Source organism: Melanaphis sacchari, unplaced genomic scaffold, assembly GCF_002803265.2.
Source record: "Melanaphis sacchari strain LSU unplaced genomic scaffold, SCAv2.0 Contig44_pilon_pilon, whole genome shotgun sequence".
NCBI lineage: Eukaryota > Metazoa > Arthropoda > Insecta > Hemiptera > Aphididae > Melanaphis > Melanaphis sacchari.
The window spans coordinates 169,641-193,967 of NW_020271295.1; the positions used below are offsets into that span (position 1 = coordinate 169,641).

At 37.0% G+C, this 24,327-nt stretch overlaps 1 protein-coding gene across 1 annotated transcript in view; it reads right to left on the bottom strand.

Annotated features, from left to right (window-relative positions):
- Window positions 1-688: 688 nt before the first annotated feature.
- LOC112598047 (dachshund homolog 1) overlaps window positions 689-24,327 on the bottom strand; it is a 121,235-nt gene continuing 97,596 nt past the window's right edge. The window contains exons 11-14 of the mRNA XM_025344373.1: window positions 10,781-10,927; window positions 9,879-10,052; window positions 2,831-2,944; window positions 689-1,799 (exon numbers count right to left, since the gene is read on the bottom strand). Coding sequence (XP_025200158.1) covers window positions 1,747-1,799; window positions 2,831-2,944; window positions 9,879-10,052; window positions 10,781-10,927 — 488 coding nt within the window. The 3' untranslated portion in view covers window positions 689-1,746. The remainder of the gene's footprint in view (window positions 1,800-2,830; window positions 2,945-9,878; window positions 10,053-10,780; window positions 10,928-24,327) is intronic.

Consider the following 24,327-nt stretch of genomic DNA (forward strand, 5'->3'; position numbering starts at 1 on the left):
ATGCACTCGTACAGACTTTCGTGCACTCGTATACTCACAGTCGTACCCGAATACGTTAAGTCTTAAATAGCGTAGCGAGAACACAACGTATGCGTATTATAGGAACCGCGTGTCTAAAGGAACAAAAAAAAGAAAACACTTTATTTTTCATATAAGTATTGTGCACATTTAATGAATTTTGGCGAACAATAGTTTCATTAAAATTACATAAATATATTCGCTTAAAAGTAGAAATTATTGTTAATTAATGTTTTTTTTAAATTTTTTTTTTTTTTTTTGTTTTTCGTTTTTAAATGTACACACACGTTGGGCGATATATCAATATTATAGTTTAATAAATAATATAGCCTAGTCGATGATAATATAATATAATGATATTATAGAACTATGTAATCGTATATAATATTTATAATAATAATTTACAGAGAAAAAGAAATACATAATATACTGTATTATTGTGTATATATATTATACTGGCTAAATCTTTATTAGTACATTATAATGATATTTTTTTTTTTAATTTTAATTTTTTCCTCTTTGGTTTTATCTACAACCGTATTACACGTAATAATAATAATAATTATGATTATAATAATATGTATAATATGTATACACATAATAATAATATGTATATAAATTATTTAATATTATACAAAAAGTAATTAATAAATTAATAAAATTACGCCGATACACAATACATATATATATTAAAATTATTATACTTCTATACAAAATGCGAAAAGACACGTAGGTGTCTCACACAACGTTATACAATACATCGTATTATATGTTTATACATTGATATAACTGTAACTTAAAATATCAATGCAAATATTTAGGCGGTACATAATATATTATACATACATATTATTATCACGACGTATGGTCACGAGAAAGTTTCGTTTTTAATTTAACAAAAAAAAAAAAAATATATATATATATATATACATAATATACCAAAAGAAGGAACTACTTATAATTATATTATATTTATACAAATTTGGACGTATAACCGTGTTATAATGCAATAGTATTTTTTTCGGGTGGGGAGAAAGGAGACATTTACATTAATTAAAGTCAATGTAATGTTTACCCAACGACACACGTTTGATTCGTATAGATATTTATACGGTATTTTAAATTACAATGTTTTTTTCTTTCTAAAAATCAGTCGGTAAATTTTATTTAGTTATAATGAAATCAATAAATAATATACTATTATATATATATATATATATTATAATTTATACAGAATCGTCGGGTCTATCAAAGTCGAAATTTCCCGCGGAGTTCGTACAACATTGCTTAATACAATATGTCATTTTTACGTCATGATTTTTGAGATCGCATGATATTACAAACACTTTTAGTACTGTCTACACATCGGTTGATACAAACATCGTGGCAATGTGTAATATAACACGCAATACATGTTAGTTTGTCGCGAAACACTATACAATATAACGATAAATCTAAATAATATTTTAATAGTTAATATTACTATAATAATAATACATGATACATATAATATAATGCATTTTTTAAATGCATGCGTAAAAGCCCATAATAAAGTCACATACGTAAATACATACAAAAAAAAAAAAAAAATGCCGACATACGTAATATTATTATTATAATATAGGTATAATAATATGATATATTTGATACAAAACGAGAAAATCTTCACTAATATTCTTTTAAGTACAATTTAAATATTATTTAAAAATTTTAAACTACGTTCCGCAATTATGTTGCCGTGCTGAACAATACGGAATTATTGAAAAATTTTGCCCTGTTATCTGAAAAAAAAAAAAAAATAAATGATTCAAATAATAATATAAAATCCATCGGTTAATGTAATATCTTGTTGAATTCACTTTGAATTAGGATCGACGTCGACGCGACAGCATTATACGCGCGCGTATGCGAGGGAATTTCCTACGATATTATACCCACACACCCACATACACACATCACATAACAAGTCCAGTGCGTGTGTGTGTACGTGAGTGTATATACATTTTAATATGGTACGACTCGATTGCTGTCGGAAACAGAAGGAAACTCGCCATTCTCCGGGGTCGCGGCAGCGTTTCCCCGGAGCTTTATGATTGATTGTTTTCTGAGCAAAATATTATATAGTTGCTCGACACACGACTGTTGTACACATATACACGCGGTTTACGAGAACGGTGCAGAAAGGGTGGCGATCGCGCCGTCTTCGGCGGTGGTGGAGGTGGCAGTGGCAGTATTGGGCGCGAGGGTGAAGGGACAGTCATGGAAAATTGATATTCAACACGCCGTCGCCGTGGCCGACGCGTGTACCGGCGTTATTAAAGCGACGGCGGATATCGTCGTCCAACTTTCATTATAATAATATAAGAAAAACTGGTAGAATGGGCGGTTGGTGAGGGTTGAAACGAAAACGGAAAGTTTCGAAATTAGAAAACAATATTATTATTGTACCTATATAATATATTGTATATATGACCAACCACGTTACTGAAGGGTGCGCGCTCTTACTGCTGCTGCGCCACATACTTCCGGCAATTAAAAACCAAAGAGATTATTTAAAATTGATAGGTATCGTGATATATACGTTTTCAAAACAACAAAAAAAAAAAAAACCTATATTTCCTTCGTTGCTTGCAAGCTGTTTTTTTTTTAAATTTTCCTACCGTCCAATCGAACTCTGGCATACGTTCATACATATTATATTATACTAGATTTTATTACAATAATGTATACACTGACAAGATTTCACTCAATTGATTCGTTGAACGTATAGTCATACATAATTTAATATCATATAAGTAAATTCAGAACGTACCTGGAACGGGCGATTTTATGTCTCTGTCCGAGTGTTGGCTCTGTTGTTGATTCTGTTGGGCAGATTGTTGCTGCCTGGCTTTTCGTTCCAGATCGAGCTCCTGCGCAAACGTTTCTGCGAATAATAATAAAAATAAATGGTAAAAAATGCTCATTGTGTTGAATATATATTTTCCCTTTATTGCTGCGTGTGCGTGCAGCGGCGAGGGCTGTTGTTGGCTAATCGAATAGCCGCGAAAGGCAAATGTCATTGTCGGCGGCGGCAAAAAGGGCGATCGGGGGTGGCGGACGGGTAAGGGGTGAGGAGCTCGAGAAGTGCTTACACACGATATATATATACGAGCAAGGAGAGAGAGGCGCCTCCAGGCGTATCGTCTTATGCAAAACGCATCTATGCATTTATAATACGTTTCATAATGCGAATTTGCCCGGAAAACGTTTATAATATATACGCCGCGCGCATAAATCGGCTCTTCCTCAGCACGATCCCGTCACCCTCAATCTCTCACACTCTCTCCGGAGGCCTTTTTTTTTTGCTCCGTCCTCGCGACGGTCCCATTAACCCGTACATAAAATATATAGTTTATATTTATACACATATACTCGTATATATAGTAAGTTTATTATTGTTATTGCATTTTACTGTGCGCGGCGGTGCAATATGCATATATGTACGCGCACAATCAAAACCACCCCAGGGCGAAAGCGTTAGAGACGGTTAGACGCGCAAATCATTGTTGCCGACAACAGATTCAAATCATAGGATATCACGCCAAGAATAGCGAAATCCCATAATATCATAATAATATTGATAATAATAATAATAGCAACGATGATATTTTAATGAGACGTCTTCGTCGCACCGAGGGCGGAAAACCTCTCAGATGTCGTCATACCACGCCACTCGATTGCCCGCCACTAATTATTATTACTTGTACGATTCTATGCGCCGATCAGCATCATGTTAATTACAAGTGTATGATATATAGGTATACCATACGATGACGGTCGTAAGCGTAGATATCAATGTGCCGTTAACACGTGCATATATATAGTAGTAATCCGAGCTTAATAAATGCGTAGAGAGGGTTACACACACGAACATTCGTCAAATTAGAGAAACCGACCACCGAACGAGTATACAACCGGAAAATTAATATCTCGACGGCGGTATAATCCTATTTCGTTGACTTGTAATTACGCGCACCCCTAAATGTTTGTATATGTATAGATAGACGAATATATAGAGATACACATCGTGCTTATTATTATTATTATTATTATTATTATTTTCACCGCGGTCAACCAGATCATTTTACCTATATATAATAATATAATGGTGGAGATGGGTAAATAATAAAGGGTTCGCCGTTGGTCTTATATGCGTGGTATAGTATTGGCTTCGGAAAACTTGAAAACAAAGAAAACCATCCCCCGGACGCCGGAAGAACGGACGTCGTAATATTACGAGTGGGCAGCAGTGCGGGCACATCCTTCCAAGTTTTCGCTTTAATTATGGATTACCATCATACCACATATATATGTGTGTGTGTCTGTGTCTGTGCGCGTTGTTTTAAGAAAGTTTGACGGACAAAGGTCGTCGTCGTCGCGTATGCGTTTCTCTTGTATTCGCGTTTCTATACATATTAATATTAAATACGCGATACCACCGGATGTTAATCCGCTTAGATAATAAACGAAAGGGTTGTTATGTACATATATATATAGCGGTTATGTGCTCTATTTTCTTACATAGACGGCGAGGCACCTTAACCCGAAATTTTACTGCTGTCTCCCGTACACAACTTTGATATGAAGTTATCCGCGTTATAACCGCCCGACCTGTTTCGTTCCACCCTCTCTCATCTATTCCCTCACTACATTTTTTTTCACCCGTTGGCTTTAGCGCACGATTAACCGAAGATTTACATAATACACATACAGAAGACATAATATAGTTTTTGACTCCTATTGCCATTTGTATTATTTTGCACTCGTCAGACGATACGCGTGTATTGTATATAAAACGAACAAAAAAAAACGACAACGACAGCGAAAAACACACTCTCGAAAATAAGGGTTCAACCGCGTAATCCGACATTCGGCAAAAACACCGCTGTCGCCGTGTGTTTTAACGTGGCGGCAACGAGAATTTGAATGAAAATAAAACTTGTTACGCGGCACTTGAAAATATGGTGTAAGAGGCAGTGGGTTAGGGAGAAGGCGGGTGGTAAAAGAGAAAAAAGGAAAAAACAGGGATGCACACGACGAGAAACGAGAAAAAGGGTGCATTTGAATATCTAATAATAAAAAAATAAATGTTTCCGAAGATGGATATTTTTTTTGAAATTACTTTCATTTTTCCCGCGCCCGGACGAACGGTTTCCAATTTTGGAATGTACATATACATTATATTATATTATATTATATATTATTTGAAAATAGAATATAACAGTTGCCTTGTTTCCCCTACACTGTACCGTCACACTGCAATGGTTTACTTAAAAAAACTTTACTACATACAACTATATATATTCATACATAGTTTACTTGCACTAGCAACACTATATATGCTTATATACTACACAAATATATGATGTATGTATGTATGTATGTATGTATACTATATAATAATACTACCCGACGCGCATAAGCTAACAGGCCAAATAAAGATGACCCCTTTTTGTTTCTCTTTTTTCACATTTTTTCACATCGTGTACACACGACCGACGCGCAATTTTTTTAACAACCAAATAATGAGGTTTGTGTTCCACCAGGTATATGATGATAAATCGTCGCGTTCATCGGACAGCTTAAATCCGCGGGAGCGATATACTCTTCCGGGCGTTAACGAATCGAAAAAAAAAATGCAAATCCAACACGCCTACACAACATGTAATATCTGCCCATGCCGTGCGTGGAAAAAATTAAATCCACAAATTAAAAACGTACGGTTCAATAACTAATTCAATTATACTTTAATGAGCTTTTCGGGGAAAAAAATATATTAATATAAATGAAACGAAAAAAAAAAAATAAAAAAATATCCAATATTTTCCAAATACGCATTGATGCTACTACACCGCATTATATATAATGTACACCTGTATAATACAAAATATTATAACATATGGGCTCGCTTTCCCCCCGTCTCGCCGCGGCCGAAGCACTGAGCGTTAAGATATCGTGTGTGGGAACTGCACCACTGTCCGACGCAATTGACCGGTTAATAGTTTTTTCCCATCGGCGAGGTACACACACACACACACACACTCACACGAGCACACACATTCGAAATCGATTACAATACAAAAATAAAAATAATAATATTCTATCGTCCGCACGATTCGTTTGACGCGAGTTTTTCGACAATAACGCACACAACCGCAAGTACGCACAGGACAACAATGCAACAATTGCCATCAGCAGACGACATGTAGGTACACAGACACATACACACATATATAATATATATATATGTGTGTGTGTGTGTGTATAGTTATCGTCGGGTCCGTAACGATTGTCCACCTCGAAAAATCACTATACATTTAATAATAATAATATATTGCGTATCGAATTCCCGTCAATTTTCCTCGACTATTCGGTATGGTCAATGGTAAACGTATATGTGTATCAGGTAGTGTACAGCGTACAACAAGCACACGTCAAACATGTATATTATGTTATATTATTATAGATAGTAGAATTCTATCAATACGTCTCGTAGTCGTCCTAGTCGTCGTCGTGTTATATTATCATTATTCATTTGTTATTATTATATTTGTACGCAATCTGAAGCCGATTTAAATTCGTAACGCGTGTAACTGTAAAACGAACGTCCGAATACCGAAAACTCGCGTTTATGTGTACAACACGCATTATAATACTCATAACATGTACAATACGTACATTATTATTTATGTGCGCGTAATGCGTTTTATTATTATTACTATCATCGCGCGCAGACTCGATTGATGCAGTTTTCACACGACCAAAATATGTAGGTATACATACACACATGATGATGATGATGATAATAATATATTATATTAGTTGGCAGAAGTCGCCGCCGTCACCAGTGACATTACACTGCAATAATAATATTGTGCTGCCGCAGATCAAAGTCTTTTTGAGTTATTTTTATTTTTTATTTTTTTTTTTTTTTACCTCGAAATCGATATTCCGAAGTACACGGGTAATACAAAGTATATACGCACACACACATATATATATTATATAATAATGTATACATTCTCGTATACTTCCGAGACTTGGACAAACTTTGCGGTACGCTCTTTTTCATTATTTTTATTTAATATTTTCAGTTTTGCGAAGGTCTTTTTGAGAAAACTATTACATACCGAAGGGTTATAGAATTGATACACCGGAAATATGTTATTATTGATATAATCGTTTATTATTATGTTCCATCACATGAGAGTACGACGAGGAATTCTGGCGATTTTGTGCTCCCGTAAAAGCGATTCAATAAAATTACAACGCAACATTGTACGAGGTTAGGATAATATTGCTCACTGCAGTATTATGACTTAGTGTTACTCTATCAATTACGCGCTGCCAATTGTGTCGCTTCGCATCTTGAAAAATATATAATCTTACTTTTAGTTAAAAGTAAAAACATAAAAACAAAAAACAGCATATATTATTATTATTATTATTATATACATTTACTCAACAGTGTTCGAAATTGGATTTTTATGCATGCTCTACTACGCCGTTTCAATATCATTTTCATTAGGAAACGGCTTTGTACCGTGTGTAAGTATACTACAGTATAAATCTCGTTTTCCCATATACCGTTGAATACAGCAGAAGCAGCAGTTCATGTGTCAAGGCGAAATTAAATTGTAATTCGGTGCCGAGAAAATTGCCGTAATAACGCCCGGGGCGGAGGAATATTAAATCGACGGCGGATAGTCGGCACAAAAATATACGCCCGCGGGGTAGGGGGTGCGGAGATATCATGTAAAAAAAAAAAATAAAAATAAAATAATCGCTTCTTGCCAAAACGGCTCAACCGTGAAATTGAATAAATAACGTGAGCTTTTTTTTCCGCCGCCGTTCTCTCCCGCGACCTTTTGTCACGATGTGTTTAAAAGAAGATTATCTTTTTTGTCCTTCTTTCCACGCCACCCCGCCAGTCGGTGTTATTTCTTTTTATTCCTCTGCCACTTAAGCGGATTTCGTGTCAGCGGCGTTTTCCGAGTACAAACGCAAAAACAACAAGCGCAGAAAGTCTTTGAAAACCGTATATGCATATTATAATAATACATACATATTACATATAATATAGCGCTTCACTGCACCGCCGCCGTGTAAGTACCTATATATATAGGTTGGTTTGCAATCGCAGACGACGACGAATGTAATAAAATATTAGAATAATGATATGTAACAATAATAATAATAATAATAATATCCTCGGCGGACCGATTTATGGGTAATCGTGGTTTTACTTTACATGCTATATGATTTCGTTTATATTTTAGTAGGGTTGGTGTATTATTTTTAGTCGTATTTTTTATTACTCTCGGCGCGCCACGTACAACTTGCCACCACCCCCCTTGTTTTATTTACATTTGTGTTTTTTTTTCATTTTACACGTCCGGAAAACGATTGTTTGAGAGCGTCAGTGTCGAGTGTGTGTACAACTTCCTGGTGCATGTCAGGTCCCGTTCGGTTTTAAAAATGCATAGTTTTCGGTTAATAATTCGCAGTGAATGCTTGATTTTACGAGTGTACAAAAGGGTTTACTCAACGGACTGTGTGTGTGTGTATACATGTACGTTGTCGTCGTCATCACCATCGTCGTCGTCGACGTCAAGAGATGGGGCGGAATAAAAAATAAAAAAATAAAACCCCGTGTAATAATATACGCGCTGCAGCTATATTATATATTATTATGTATACTACTCCGGAGCAGGCTCGGCGTGGTGCGGCTGGAGGGCGGCAAAGGGTCAATTGCGGCAGTGGCACATAACATTTGCACGGCTGAGGGTTAACCTCGGTGTTTATTGCAAATGGAATTTCTGAGCAGCAGTGCGGGGCGGACGTCATACGCACACGAGTGTATGAAGTTATTCTCATTACAAACCGACACACTCACATAACGCAGGCAGTTTTAAATAATATGCTGCTCGAGACTCGTATGTATATTCGTATACAACAAACTATACCACCCTCGGTCGGAAAACACGCGTACGACTATGCCTCTCTCTCTCACACACACATACGCACATACAAACTCATGTACACGATTCATGAATACGTAACTAGTGTATGGGCGAGATGCAAATTTAAAAATAAAAGAAAATCTCTGACTAATCACTGTTTATGTTTGCTTTACGCCAGAGACAATTTTCCCGCGTGACGCAATATTGTTACATATAACACCGTATACATATTGTATTATTAAAATATATCCACCTACGCGTGTATGAGTATGAGCCACGGCAAGTACATGCATGCGCAAACATTATGAGTTCAATCAGTGCCCAGTGGCGGTAACAGGTTTTAAAGCAATCGTTTCATAGGCAGAAAGGCTTGTGGGTATAATAATATGATCAGAGGCCTATATATTATTATGTTTAAAGTATTATTATTATGATTGAAGATAAAAGTTACGGGTAATAATATTTCATAAGCTAACATATTGAACTATGTGATAATTATTTGATCATAATAATATGTGAATATCATATATAATCATATCCATATCGTCGTTATTGATCATTTTAATTGAAATACATCAATAATAATATGATATAGAAGTGTGCAGATTGTATAATATGTATAAATATATTGCGGTAGCGAAATTTTTTTAAACATATAATAGCAATGTAACAGTTGGTGATATTGTTGGCGTTAATAATATGAAATTCTCTGAAAGAGTTTGCGCCGCCACTGGTCATTATAATATTATTATATACAGTACCTATACACGTATGCGTCACGCAGTGCAAGTTTCTGCTGTCGTAAATAAATATTACATGATAAATAATAAAATTATAACGTTGCATTTTTCTTACCGGAATAGTTTTGCCAGAATGCAGCAGCTCCGGACGAGCTCATCAGGTCCAGTCCTGAATAGTTCCATTGCTTGTCGTTGGACGTCTCCGAACCTCGTTGCACTTGTCCGGAAGAATAGTTTTGCGGACTCTGCGACTGTTCCGACCTATCCCTCGGTTTTTCGTTGTTATTCTCTGAAAAAAAAACGGCACTTAATTATTAATATCAACATTTAACAGCTCGAGTTGATTCTCTGCTATTGGCGATGCATTAATGCATATCGATGTATGTGACCAAAGTATAGTACTGGAATAATATACGCCAAATTTACAAGTAAAATAATTGTAATTTATAGTCTTTCAAATTAGGATGGACATTATTTCAATATTATTTTTATTTTTTTTTTTTACCGCGATGGGTACCACTGAAATTTACATCACAAAATTCGTATATTCAAAAGTTCACGAATTTCCGTGTTTTATATAAATACCGATTTCGGAGATTAACTTTTTATTTTTGACTTAAACGAAATCGATAAACTCAAACCAAAGTAGAACAAATTTGCCTTTGAGCATATTATTATTTTTTAAGACCCACATAATGCGCAAAAAAAATAAATCAAATGAGCATCTATATTCTCTTGAACGATGATATTATTATAAATATTTATAACCGACAATAAGATTAATATTTATTAAATTATTCATAGATTTAACGAATACCTATCTCTGATATTTACAAACTTTAACTGTCGTTAAAGTCATTAGGATATTTTATTGACATCGAACAAAACCACGGAATAAGGTTTCGAAATCGCTTCGACAGTATTATGTTTATATAGTTATGGCAATGATATCTATGATTGAACACTCGTACGCTATGCGCCACGTAACAACCATGCGTGTCCAATATAAGTACGCACCTGTTAGTACACGGAGTGCGTCTGCTGGCGCACCGGCCGCTTTGATCATCTCTTCCAGCTGAGCTCTCCGCTTCAACTCTTGTTCCAGCTGATCCTGAACGCGTTTTCTGGCTTTTCTCTCTCTGCGCAGACGCTTTTGGTAAACGACTGAAACACGAGAAACACAATGATAATAAATAACAATAATCAATACGAACAAAATATTATATCTGTCGGTTATTTTTACATTACAACGGACGAATGTGCGTGTGCTCGTTCATATGTACAATGTACCTACATCTCGTAAATTAGGTTTCCGTTTATTATTTCACAATCATATCCCGATTTTTGTGGTCCACTGGTCAACTATATATACGCTGGCGTGCAGTTAATCGGACCGGACAAACACAAATATTATACGATACGCGCGGTACCTACCATACACACTCATACACACACATTTGTATACATAGGTACTACTCCCAACTCTGCGCACCCCGACCACCACCGTTCCCGTCTCTTTCGATTCAACAAACACAACGAAATCATATTTAATAAATATATTATATAAAACACACACACACAGGCATATATATATATATATATATAATAATATTATGTACGTATACAATGTATACATATTATTACGTATTACGTATATTTTTTTCGCGCACCACCGACCGCACCCGGGTGGTGGTTTCATCAAAGAAATCGGAAAACAAGTCAGGCATCCTCTCCGCATCGTCCGAATGAACACACAAAAGGACTGTTTTATTCGTATATCTATATATCTATATTATGTATTATTATATTATATATACGAATGCTCCCGCGGGCGCGCACTACAACGAACGACGACGGCGGACGATTTCGTTGTTTCCTGTAATTTCTTTTTTTAATATTATTTTTTTTTCGTGTGCACACAATTAAACGACGGAAAAATGTTTTATGTTTGGTATGTATAGCCATCGCAGCCGCGTATCATTGGTCGATGGGTGTATTCTGTGGGCAAGGCTGTGCCGCGCACATAGATCGAAGATTAATAAATAACAATAATAATAGACATTCGAACAATGACGGACCACCGGTTCTTTAATTAAGACCATCGGCTATATTGAACGTTTTCATTTTGAATATTATACATCCCATCGATGTTTGTATGTTCGACAACAAATCGGGTTTTTGTTTGCCCCTCCCGCGGTCGTCGACATCGTCTACACACCTCTACCGACAAATGAGAAAAGATTCGTGTGGTGTGATGTGGTGTGTGTATGCGTGTACGTGTGTATGTATATTTGTTGGAATATCGATCGCATGGATCGCGCGCAACACCTTAAACTCGTGAAAAAAACTTCCCCTTAATCAATCTGGACAAGAAAAAAAAAAATGAAAAAAAAAGTCGTGGCGTCGGTATTTAAAGTATATTTCCCTCCATTTAAAACCACAAAAGTGCATTAACGCGAAAAATAATCCAATCAAGAAATGGCGTTAATCGAAAACGAAGAGACAGTGTCTCCTTTTTATACTCCCGGTTCTTAAATAATTTTCATTTAAACTTCTAACAAGAGGAACGGACGGCGGCGATGAAGAAAAGACGGACCGAAGAGGAAAATTCAACAAGACGTTGTAGCGTTCTCGCATTTCCATTATAATTATTATTTCTCCACAAAAGAATACAATTAAAACAGCCACCTCTGTCTCTTGAGACCCACGCGGTAATTGGACGACCTTAAATAGTGCATGCGGCGAAGTTTTTTGGCTTTGGAAACGTAATCCGTTTTCGGCGGGAGCGGTGATGTCGTTGACATTGGCGTCCGCTTCGGACCCGCGCTACAAACCCTCTATATTTTTAAAAACATTATCTCTTGCATACTGTACGGCACATTTAACAGAAGTTTTGTCGTTAGTAAAGATTGGCGGTGGGAGGGGATACTACAATTACAGTCTATAATATACCAAAGAAATGAATATTGCAAAGAAAAATAACGCGTCGGGATATTAAAAACAGATTTTCCTTCAAATAATTTATGTAATACGTATAGGTACTACACGCTGCACCGCTATTTTGACTTATAAAAAGCAAAAGGTTTTTATTCCACCTCCTTCCGCTCTGCCACCAGACACGAAATCGTATTAAGAGCTAATTTTTTCTCAACAATTCCTTTACCCTTTTAACGTTATATAAACGTATAAAAAAAAAAGAAACAGCTCGTCGCGATAAAAAAAAAGTAACGACTAACAACAACAACAACAACCCTTGCAACATTATTTCTTATTTTAGCTTTTAACCTTTTCTTTCGGGCGCAAAGCTTTTAACGTGCGCGCGGAATCGGCATGAATAATTTCGAGAGAAACGACGTTAATTTCCGACTGGAAAATACAATTATCGAGGCGCTTAACCGTAAATTATGCGACGAGTCTTTGTTTTTTTTTTTACGACTTTTAACAGCGATAAAGTGTATAATATAAGGAGAACAACACGATTTTATATATGTATAAATAGAGCGCGCGGTTTGAATACGTATGCACCCCACTCTATAGCAAAACAGGGAATATAAAAATTATAAACATTAAAGTCAAAAATCGTAAACTCGTTTATCATGTCTTGCGCACCAGCTTTTAACCCTATAACCAGAACACTTGCAAACAACTCGATCGAGCATAATATTAAACTCACTGGGCAAAATACGACTGCATTTCGTAGTTATATAATTTTAAAGTATAATATGGATAAGTAAAAGACATTCATAACGTCAATAAGAATATTTTTTTGGAAAAAATTGTTTTTCTATTTAATAAGAATTATATAATAATAATAATAATAATAATAATAATAATAACAATAATATGTTGAACTTAATCAAATTTCATATTTATCTGATGTTTAAAATCTTCGTCATTTGAAGTTAAATTGAGAGGCAATTTTGCATGTTATACAAACTATTCATTGTTCTCCTTACTTTATTTACATGTAAATTATTCTATAATTAGTTGCTGTTAAAATTTAAATGATGATCAGTAATAAAAACAACTATTTATTCAGTACGTTGAAAATGGAAATTTTTAAAGTACTAAATTTAAAATATGATTTGCTGACTGAAAAAAGACAAAATATTACAATGAAAACAGTAAATCTCAATAATTTACAGAGCTACACTAATAAAATAAATCAAAACACTCATGTTAAATATCGTAATTCATTGTATCAGAGTAATAATAAAAAAATAAAATATAAATATCGGTCGTCGTCATTTACTCGCCATCTGTGTTATTATGTACAATAATAATATAAAATACCTATTATAATAATATGTATGAACTACGTACAATTTTCTATACACTGTACGCGCGATATAGAAATGCACGACGTATAAAATAATGTTAACTACGCGTTATAATATATACGGCGTACCAATAATAATAGTATCTAATGCGTATATCACGTGAACGTGCGGTATGCATCCAAAGGGGAAATCAAGTCTGAACCGATTAGGAGATAGAATGTGTGTAGGATGGTCGGCTTTGTTTTTTTTTTCAAAAAAAAAAAATTAAAAAACAAACGCATAGTGTGTCTACACAAGGTGACCCTATAATATATTTTAGCTCCTACCGTCAATATAGCAATACAGGTACATCGCTATAATGACGTATATTATGCATATTATTGCATCGTCTCTGTAGGTTTATCGTATAATACCGGTCTGGAGCACGTGCAGGACAAATATATATATATACCGGAGTTGATGTCCCGTTTTCGAATGCACTGCACCGGAATAGACAAGTCCTGCTGCAGTGGTGAAACTCAATATCCGGCGGCCAGCGGACCGTACGTACGCGTTACCCGCGTTAACCCGTGACAACTCGCATTTGCGTTTATCTCGTGGACAATGGAACGCTGGTGGGTGGGTGACGGGAATAAAAATACAACACATATAAACATATTATTTATATTAGGTATATATATATATATGTATTTATATACTGCTGTAGATAGGGAGAACGCACATACACCCGCGATCCGCTGCACCCATCACACAATATTTATATATATATAATCTGCCTGTGTGTGTTATATAGGGCGCGAAATCATATTTACTCGTGTGCTTACGTTTAATGTGCGCGAAAAAATCGTAGAGTCAGCGGCGGGAGGTGAAAATGATTTTTCCAGTCGTTTTGTCATTTGATAAAGAAATTGCATTTGGATACTGTATACACATAAAACGTCGTCGTCGGGGGAACAATGGCGGCGGGAAAAAGTCAATTTTTCCACTCGTCGGATACACAGCGGTATATATTTATATATATACGATTTTCGTGTCATTTACTTTTATGTGCAACGGTGGTCTTATCACACCGCGACCCCTAGAATAATATTATAACAGGGTAATAATAATTCAGTAGCGTGCGCGCGCCCGTTCTCAATATCATATATACTATAATACACCATATTGCACGAAAGCTTATCATACACACATACATACATATATAATCATATATATAATACGCATATAAAACGAAGCGCTAGGATTATATTCAATAAATTCAACGCGTTTCACGTGTATTTATATTCGTATTTATATATATATATGAGTGTGTGTGTGTATTTATATTGTCATATTGATATACTGTAATAACGTATGACCGTATAAGTATATAGAGAGTGAGCGCGTACGTGCATTTTTTGTGTATACAACCCTACTATATTATTCTCGTTATCGATTTTCGTCAAACACCAATCATCCCCTCGCCGCGTGTAAGATTTAACGTACCCTCGCTGCGGATGGGTTAGCAAAAGGTGGTTAAGAAAACGGCAAGTTTTGTCTCGAAATCATATTAAAACATTTCGGCTTAAAAACTCTTCGTTTATATATATGTGTATGTGTGTGTATGTGTGTACGTCTCGAGGCGTACTCCAAAATTCCTCTCTTCTTTCGCGCAACAGCTCGTCCGGAAAAGTTATACGAATTTGCGTCCTTTGTGTTTACGCTTTGCTAAGCCGGTAAAAGGGGTGCGCCACCGCCGCTCCTACTCGTGCTTTCCCACACCCGCGGGCCACGGCGGTGGTTGTTTTAAGTGAATTTTAAATGACAACACCGTCGTCGGGCTTTATATAATTTGCGTTTAACACGACCTATTAGACTGCGGGAGACTGCAGTATGGTGGAGACGCTGAGCGGAGTATTTGCGCGCGTGGGTGTGTTCTTTAGCTGTCTAAAACCGTCACCGCCACCTTTTTCGTATTTTATTTCCACGTTAGTACGAAATGCTCTTGCAGATTGAGCTACGAAACTATTGTCCTGGTTATAGAAACAAATATTGAAAAATTACTGACGTCGCTACGAGAGAAAAAAACGCAATGGTTATCACACAGAGAGCATTTCGCCGCATAATACTAGATAATATATAATATACAGCATGTTGATTTTTTTTCCGAAGGCACATCACTAAGTAGATCTGAATTACAGACACGAGTAATACACACTTATACATATTATAAATACCCGGTTCTGGCAACAGAAGCCCGCACATTAATACGGATCCGTACATTATAATAATAATATAATTATTACAAAAGACACGTGTAACACTGCACCGCAGCCCCACACGACAACGACTACGGTTTGACCGGATACTTGGTCCCATATGGCCTTAAAACGATCGGAAGAAAATGCACAAGTGTACTGTCGGCGGGGTGGGGGAAAGGAAAATTATGGCTGAGAAAGGGTCGTTTTCGTCGTCGCGGTCGTTCCTTATCGCTCCACACCGCCGCCCGGGCGACCATCTCAACGGCACGTATTAATATTAATATTGGGTAATCGAGGAGGAAACCCGGATACCGCAGTTAAGCTCATCGTGTACATACGTCCACCGCCCACCAAGTAATTATCTCAACAAGGTGCTTCGGACCATAAAGACGGAAGAGGATCACCGCTAGGCCACATGTGTCGGCCGAGAGAAACGAAGTCACGATAGTTACGTTGTAATGTCTGTGTGTGTGTGTGTGTGTGTGTGTATGATGTTATATTATGCGTATACGCGCAAAGCAAATCCCAGGACAACTTTGGGGACCGTATTGTAAATTCCTCCAGAAAACGGGTCGTGAACGGTCGTCGGTAGTGGATGAAGATAGTTAACCCCGCTCGTAGGAAACCTCGTAAAACGACGCATAATCCAATCTCTCCGTGTATATACATATATAGATGATTGTATTTAGTTGTACGTGTGGCCGCCGTCGTTGGCCTTTGAATTACGACTCACCGTAATATAATATTACTCGGTCGTCGTCGGCGTCAACGTATATAATATGTACGTAAATGACGGTGTATATATATATATATATACAGCGCCTAACCTATATAATCGCCCGCTCGACCGTTCCGAAGGGGACAACCGACCGGACATTGGAAACGTTGCGTGTCAATTAAAAATGCGAGCGCTTTCGCATATGTATTTACAACTATTACAATAATAATATAACGTGCGTACAGTAACAAACCTATTTAACGGTTGTTTTATAGTCGGAATCACGACACTTGGTCCAATAATAAAACGCCAATTCAATTTCCCTCATCGAATTTAACGTCATCTGCCGCCGCGTTTTATGTACCTTTTGACGCCGCCGCGGATCTCCCCGATCGTCAAAAATGACTGCGTTTTAACGGCCCGATCGGACGGCCATACACAACAATTAAACATAATTACACATACACAAAAAGTAGCACGTATGTGTCATCCCGGAGTTTTTTGTGACACTCGAATATTTATTGTTTGATGCGCGTACACGATAAAACTACGTACAAATCACTGATAAACGTGTGAATACGGATTCGAATAAGGAAAAATGGAAATTTCCAACAAGTGCCGAAAAAAAACAATTATTTGCGTACCCTCGGCATCAGAAGTCTAATATTGACTGTCTAATGTTTATATATACGTATAGCATAGGTACGTTGTTTAGATAAATGAGAAGGGCTGTTATAAAACCTAAGACATTAAATGAATACGTGTGAGAAGGCTGTTCTCTCGTTTTCTTTTCATTCCGCCACCGCTCACACAATTCAATCACTGCAGCTACCTACCGTAATCAATATTACCTACGCCGACGCTCCGGGAGTCTAATAATAATATTGCTGAACAGTCGCGTAGTCGGTGGCGAAGGTGATTTTTGGTCGTTAAAGTCACCGGTTCTGATGATAAAAATATGCGCGTTGACAAAATGTAAAGATTCAGGCATATACGCATATATCGTACAGACGGCGTTTGCTTTTTGCATTTCGTTAGCGATTTTATTGCGACAACAAGCTATACATATGAATACTCGTATAATTTATATTTTATGTCACCTGAGGCGCCCCGGTGGCGGTGATCTCGCGAACAGAGGGTACACAGCTATTATACATGTATGTTATTACATAAATACTCTCATTCCTTCACCCCCACTGCGCCTACTTCTTGACCTCTCCACCATCACATTCTCTCATCCAGTACCTCGTCAGACGTCGTCTCGTCGATCGTAAAAGTATATAAATGCATACATAGTCACTCGCTATTATACCAGTATATTAATAATAATAATATGTATGGCCGTGGTATTGGCATTTCGTAGCCATACACTGTTGCGATGTATACAATACATAATAATAATATTATAATATGTGTTTTTTACGACCGGATCATATATAATATATAATATTCATTTCGATATTTCTCGAAGATCGTCGTATCGTCTCTTCTGGTCATTCTACGCAGTATTCGCATTCTATGCTCTTTCACTGTAATTACATAATAAGTTTCGTAATTTATTGTAAAATACCGTCTGGGTCCGTCGATAAAAAAAAAATAAACACGAGAAAATAATAACCTCCGGTTTTCCTATCGCATGTACATTTACTTACCTACACTACAATGTAACGCCGCGAAGTGCGTTCGCCAACTAAAACAATAAATGATAAACGATGAGACGCGTATTGTAAATATGGCAACAAGACGCCGTTTAATGTTCATATTATTAAAATAATATGAATATTGAACAATGATATTGCAATAATAGTATAAATTATGTGAACTGCGCGAGAAGAAGTTTTTCTCGTGCCCTAGCTTATCTTAGGAAATCTGTAATTTTAGTTGAAGTTTATTGTATGAGTTGAAATTTCAGATACATCGGTATATTAAGTACTTCGACGATTCGCTGTTTGCTTTTCGATCGCAGACCGCACAATGACCGTCAAAAACAAAATTACAGTTCGAGTCATGGACGTCAATGAAAATTCATCAGGTCGGCGGTTAAAGTGAGCGCGCAAGCTGACATACATACATAACAATATCAAGTCCACTCGACGAAATCGTTATAATATAATATTATTATACACAAAGGTACATATAGGTACACAAAGTCTACATCCGTGCTTGGGCGCATATAGGAATGCTTTGACGAACAAAACAATTTGACAAACAACGTCTTATCATATGTATACACACGACGACTATATTATTATTACTAAATACTGATATATATATATATATATATATATATGTATGTACGTATATTATATACGCGGCTTCCCTCGATTTTCAGGAATTTACGGGCCGCAAAACGCGCACGCAAGTACAATATGTCGTACTGCGAAAGTAGTATGTATATATACACACATAACACGCGCATAATTTATCGTCCTATTTATCTGTCATAATTCCATCGCAAGCGAATAATACGTGGAGAAAGATGACGACGGTGAATGAGGTGGTGATATAGTTCCACCGGGAGTGTGTGAGTGGCCCATGATCGTCGTTTACGCAACAAAAGCCGTGAGATGTGCGTTTGCGCCAAAATGTTGATTTTAAGCCACCGATTGAAAAGGCCAATGACATCCATTGTTATGTGAAGGAGTGCAAACGTCTCTACGGTTTGAAAAATTCCTTTTTTTAAAACGTTAATAGCTAGAGCATATGGTATTAGGAACTCCTAATACTTATGTATTTTGCTTAATAAAATAGAGTTTACGATAACTCCAAAAACTATGATTGTTATGAATTATTGGTTATAATAAAATCCGAGTACTTATGCAGTTGGAAAGTAGAAGAAAATTACTCGAAATGTCTGGCTGACGGATTTTGACTTTTCACCGTTTTTACACCCGCATCGAATAGTATAAATTAGTACAGGTACCAAACGGGTTCATAAAAATGATTGCAAAAATATGAAAACATCAAAAAATTACCATAATAAAATACGTGTACTTTAATCAACGAAAAAATAAAAAAATAGGCAGTATACTCAATAATCGCAATAATAACAATTATTATTTTCATTATTATAGGGTAAAAAAATATCGTTTTCAACTAACTAATGACGTTTCAGTCGGTTGGCAGCGCGCGCGCGCACATAACACTTACGTATACGGTGGCAATAAATCGGCTGTTAAATTATACATATATGTGTGTATGTGTTTGTGTATTCAAATATATATTATATTATTCATGTAGGTGGCACAAGACAATGATCGAGTCGAGTAGCCGACGACGGTCTCCGTGTGTGGCGAAACGCCGTCGGAAGACTGTGCCAACGGTCACCATCAAGGACGCGTGCACACACACACGGGTACAACACGCGGGATATATATTATAATGTACAACGACAAGTCAGTGTAAACCTACCTATACCGATAACGAGAACCAAGTTCACTTAACGCGAGCGCTCCCTTATCGGGTTGTTTACACGACACGATGGCGTTTAATATAATTACAGAACTGAACGATTTCGACCGACAAGTAGAGGCACCTACATAACATTTAAACATAGGCATAACGTGAGTATTCACTTAGCAGCTTGCCCGCGTCCGACTATATATACTGCTGTGTTGCAATAATATTATACACATATATATATATATATTTACTTATATAATATAAATAACCGTATACGTCTGTCCGAGTTTCATACACGCGCCGACAATTATTATTACTGTCGTTTCGTTTCGAATCGTAAAAGGAAAGAAAATAAAAAAAACCTAACCCGAGTAATAACGATTTATTTCCGAATCGCTCCCCACGCGACACACACGCACGCACACAATGATGGGGCCGGAGCGTATGCGTCACGGAGATAAAAAAAACAAACCGTACTAGTGACTATAATAATACTCATACCAGCGCGCGTGTGTAAGTGTATGCGTATACGTCTAAAAAGATTCACCGCAAGTCACGCGAATAAGGGTCATAGTCGTCGTATGTGTGTGTGTGCGTAAGTATGTATGCATATTATACAAATATGGTTATTCTAATCGAAGCTCGTGCAATTCGTTATGGGGACGAGGCGTCGACGAATCGGCGGACCGGAAACGGATCGTTGTCGTGCTGCACGCGTCTGAACACAGTTTAACATATAATAATATGCATCACCGCAAAAATGATATACTATGTAAAAGTATATACTGGATTGTATTTTATTCGTAAAATTGACACGATTATGAGATGATATACTCTAAAAATCTGTGTTTACTTTCTTGTATCCTCGCCGTTGTAGACCTAGCGGGATAACCGCGGATGATATTGATGACGTGTTGTGTACGTACGCAATGTCATTAATATGTACAGAGAATTAATTAAACAAAAAATATTTTTGTGCAAAAATCGACATCATGATAACGTATAGCACGTTCCGAAAAAAATCGATTAGTCATTAAAAATTTGATAATACTACAACAATTTAATATTACAACGAAGTAACGAGAAAAAAATTGAAAGGAGAAACAAAGAGAATCGAAAGCATGATGCTTACCAACGATGATAATAATAACAATACTATCAAACGTTCTTAACGTTCGCACTTTGCTGCTATTCGCTGTAATATCGCGCAGGATGAGCTACCGGAATTTAATTATTTTGTCTGCGGCGATCAGCCTCTTTCCGACGCGGAGATCGTAAAAACATCGCTGTGCATTTTTCGGGATGACAGACTTTACGACTGTATTGCTCCATGTTTTTCAATTATTCGGTGGTGTGTGGGGTGAGGGTGGGCAAAACATATTCGGACACAGAAATGAATTTTTTTGTGACCATTTGTACGGCGATATTCTCTTTTCTCTTTTTATGTTTTTACTGTGCAACATAAAAAAAAATACAATATTTCTTCTCAGTAATAACCGAAATACCTTTTTACTGTTATGTGCTTCGTAGCCGGAGGGACGCGCTGCAGCGAGCAAAGAATCCAATTTGTTCGCCGGCCATGGGGAAGAATATAATAATGAGTGGACCCTTCGAAAGTTTGTATACGCCAATTTTAATAGCGACAGATCAAAGGTAAACGGTTATATTCCTCAGGGATTGTCTTCATTCGGACAATTTACGTTTTCTAGAACGTTCTTAAAAAAAAAATACTATGGTTGCCGTACACAAAGGTTTTTCGTCCAAAGTTTACTTTGGTGTTTAGAAACTTATTTATATCTCATTCATCATGTCAATAAAACTTGAAATTGTTAAACAGGTCAAAACGTTTTTAATAAAAATTAGCTTACGCCAGCTGGTATATAGGCAAGACATATTCTCTTCCAAGTTCAACTCTCAATAAAATTATATTTTATAACGAACAACATAATATATTACTATTATGTTATTGCGCGTTGGAATCCTTTTAAGAAACACTTGGGTACATATTATAGGCAAATAAATAACATATATTTGCACTGAACCAGAGAACGATAATTCTTTGAAAAGCTACCCTTAAAATCTTTCCGAATGACACTTAAAACCCTGTGGTTTATAATTACTATACGTATGGATGGACTATGTACCTGCGAAGGTCGAGAATTTTGGGTTCTTTGACACGGTCGCTAAAACCCGATCGGAATGACATTCGCATTGGAATTTGTCCCCTGCTCGCGCACTCAAAATGGGCAATAAACGTTATACTGAACGGATAATATATATATATATATATATATGTGTGTGTACGTAGGGTTGATGGCCACGGGAGAAGCGGTATAAAGTGTTTTCGGGTGTACGTGGCCTGTGTAAACAAGACTTTCTGTGGAATATTTCACACGGGAATTAATGAGCAAAAGGGGATGGAGACGATGGTAGAGAAACAATAAAACTGAGATATACGAGTACGTTGTGCTATATGTATATGTATACAGTATAATATGCATATAGCGAGAGGCTCGCCTTTACGACGGGTCTGCCACCACTGTCGTTTCACCCTGCCCTTTTTGTCCATCTATAAAATGGTCACACAGTGTAACTTTAATAATTTATATTTCCATATAAGAGGATTTCCCCTCCGTCCCACATCAGCAACAACAGCAGATCAGTGGCCGGGCGTGTGGGTGTAGAACGCGGGTGAAATGGGCTCGGAATTATTTTATAATGCTTATTTATGCGAGGCGCTTTACTTTAGAAATGGCGCATTAAAATCCCAAAGACGTAAGTATTCGAAAGGCAATAACGAAACCGCCATTGATCCCCCTCGCGGTGCAGTATTGTTACGCGTTCGTATTACTTACTTCATAAAGGAAAATCAAAATCTAGTTAGACTAACAGGTGCACACATGTATATACTACCATGTTATATAATAGTAATATCGTGACAGCGACCCGAGAAACGATCATTATCCATGTGTTTTTAATTCAATGCAGAGGACACCTATGATTTTATTTATTTATTTTAATATGTCAATATGATATAATGTAATAGCAATAGTTGTCGCCGTAAGTCAAACTGTGCAGCGATTACTTAGATCACACGGCGTCCAGTACCGTACCAGTGTGATACGTTTACACTATACACACATCAAAATCACTATCAAAGAAAACCGTACCATGGATAACGTTTGTGTGTGTTTATGTTAATCGGTTTTCAGTGATCGTCTACGACTAAATAATACTATGTAATTGGGACGTCAAAAATCTCGGATGGCGTGAATTCGATTCCCTCGTCCGCGTGAGCGTCAATGAATATTTAACAACTCTTCTCCCCTTCCCTATTATGTGCTGAGCGCGGACCACAGTCCGATGAGGTGGTGATTTTGCATCCGTGAAATTATCACAAAGAAACTACGGACCGGGCTTTTGATGTGCTCGACTTCGATTAAAATCGCGTTATTATTAAATCCCGGGCGACGGGCTCGCCTCGATGCGACAAAAGGTTGCTACCCGTACCGGCGGGTTTTGAAACGTAAAACGCGCGCGCCCCGGACAAAGGTCACACGAGCTACGGTCTGTAGACCGCAGCGCCGTTTGACATCTCTTGTTTTCGGTGCAGAAACCCCCCGCGGAACGAACGGGACCGGACATCAAAGCTCGAAGAGTCGGATTGCTATGACCACCGCCACCAACTGAGTTTTGAGTTAAGTGAATGCACGTAAACACATACACATACACGCACACGCGCACAATAACGCAAATAGTTGTAGGTTTCCGTGGAACGCATACACGCCAAAGTGTAACCCAACAACAATAGTAATAATAACATTGTAATAGTTGAGCACGACGCCGTTCCAAACTCTACGGTACCGGGTTAGACGCATCCAGTAGTACCGGCGTGTGCGGTTGATTGCCTACGCGTGATGCCTT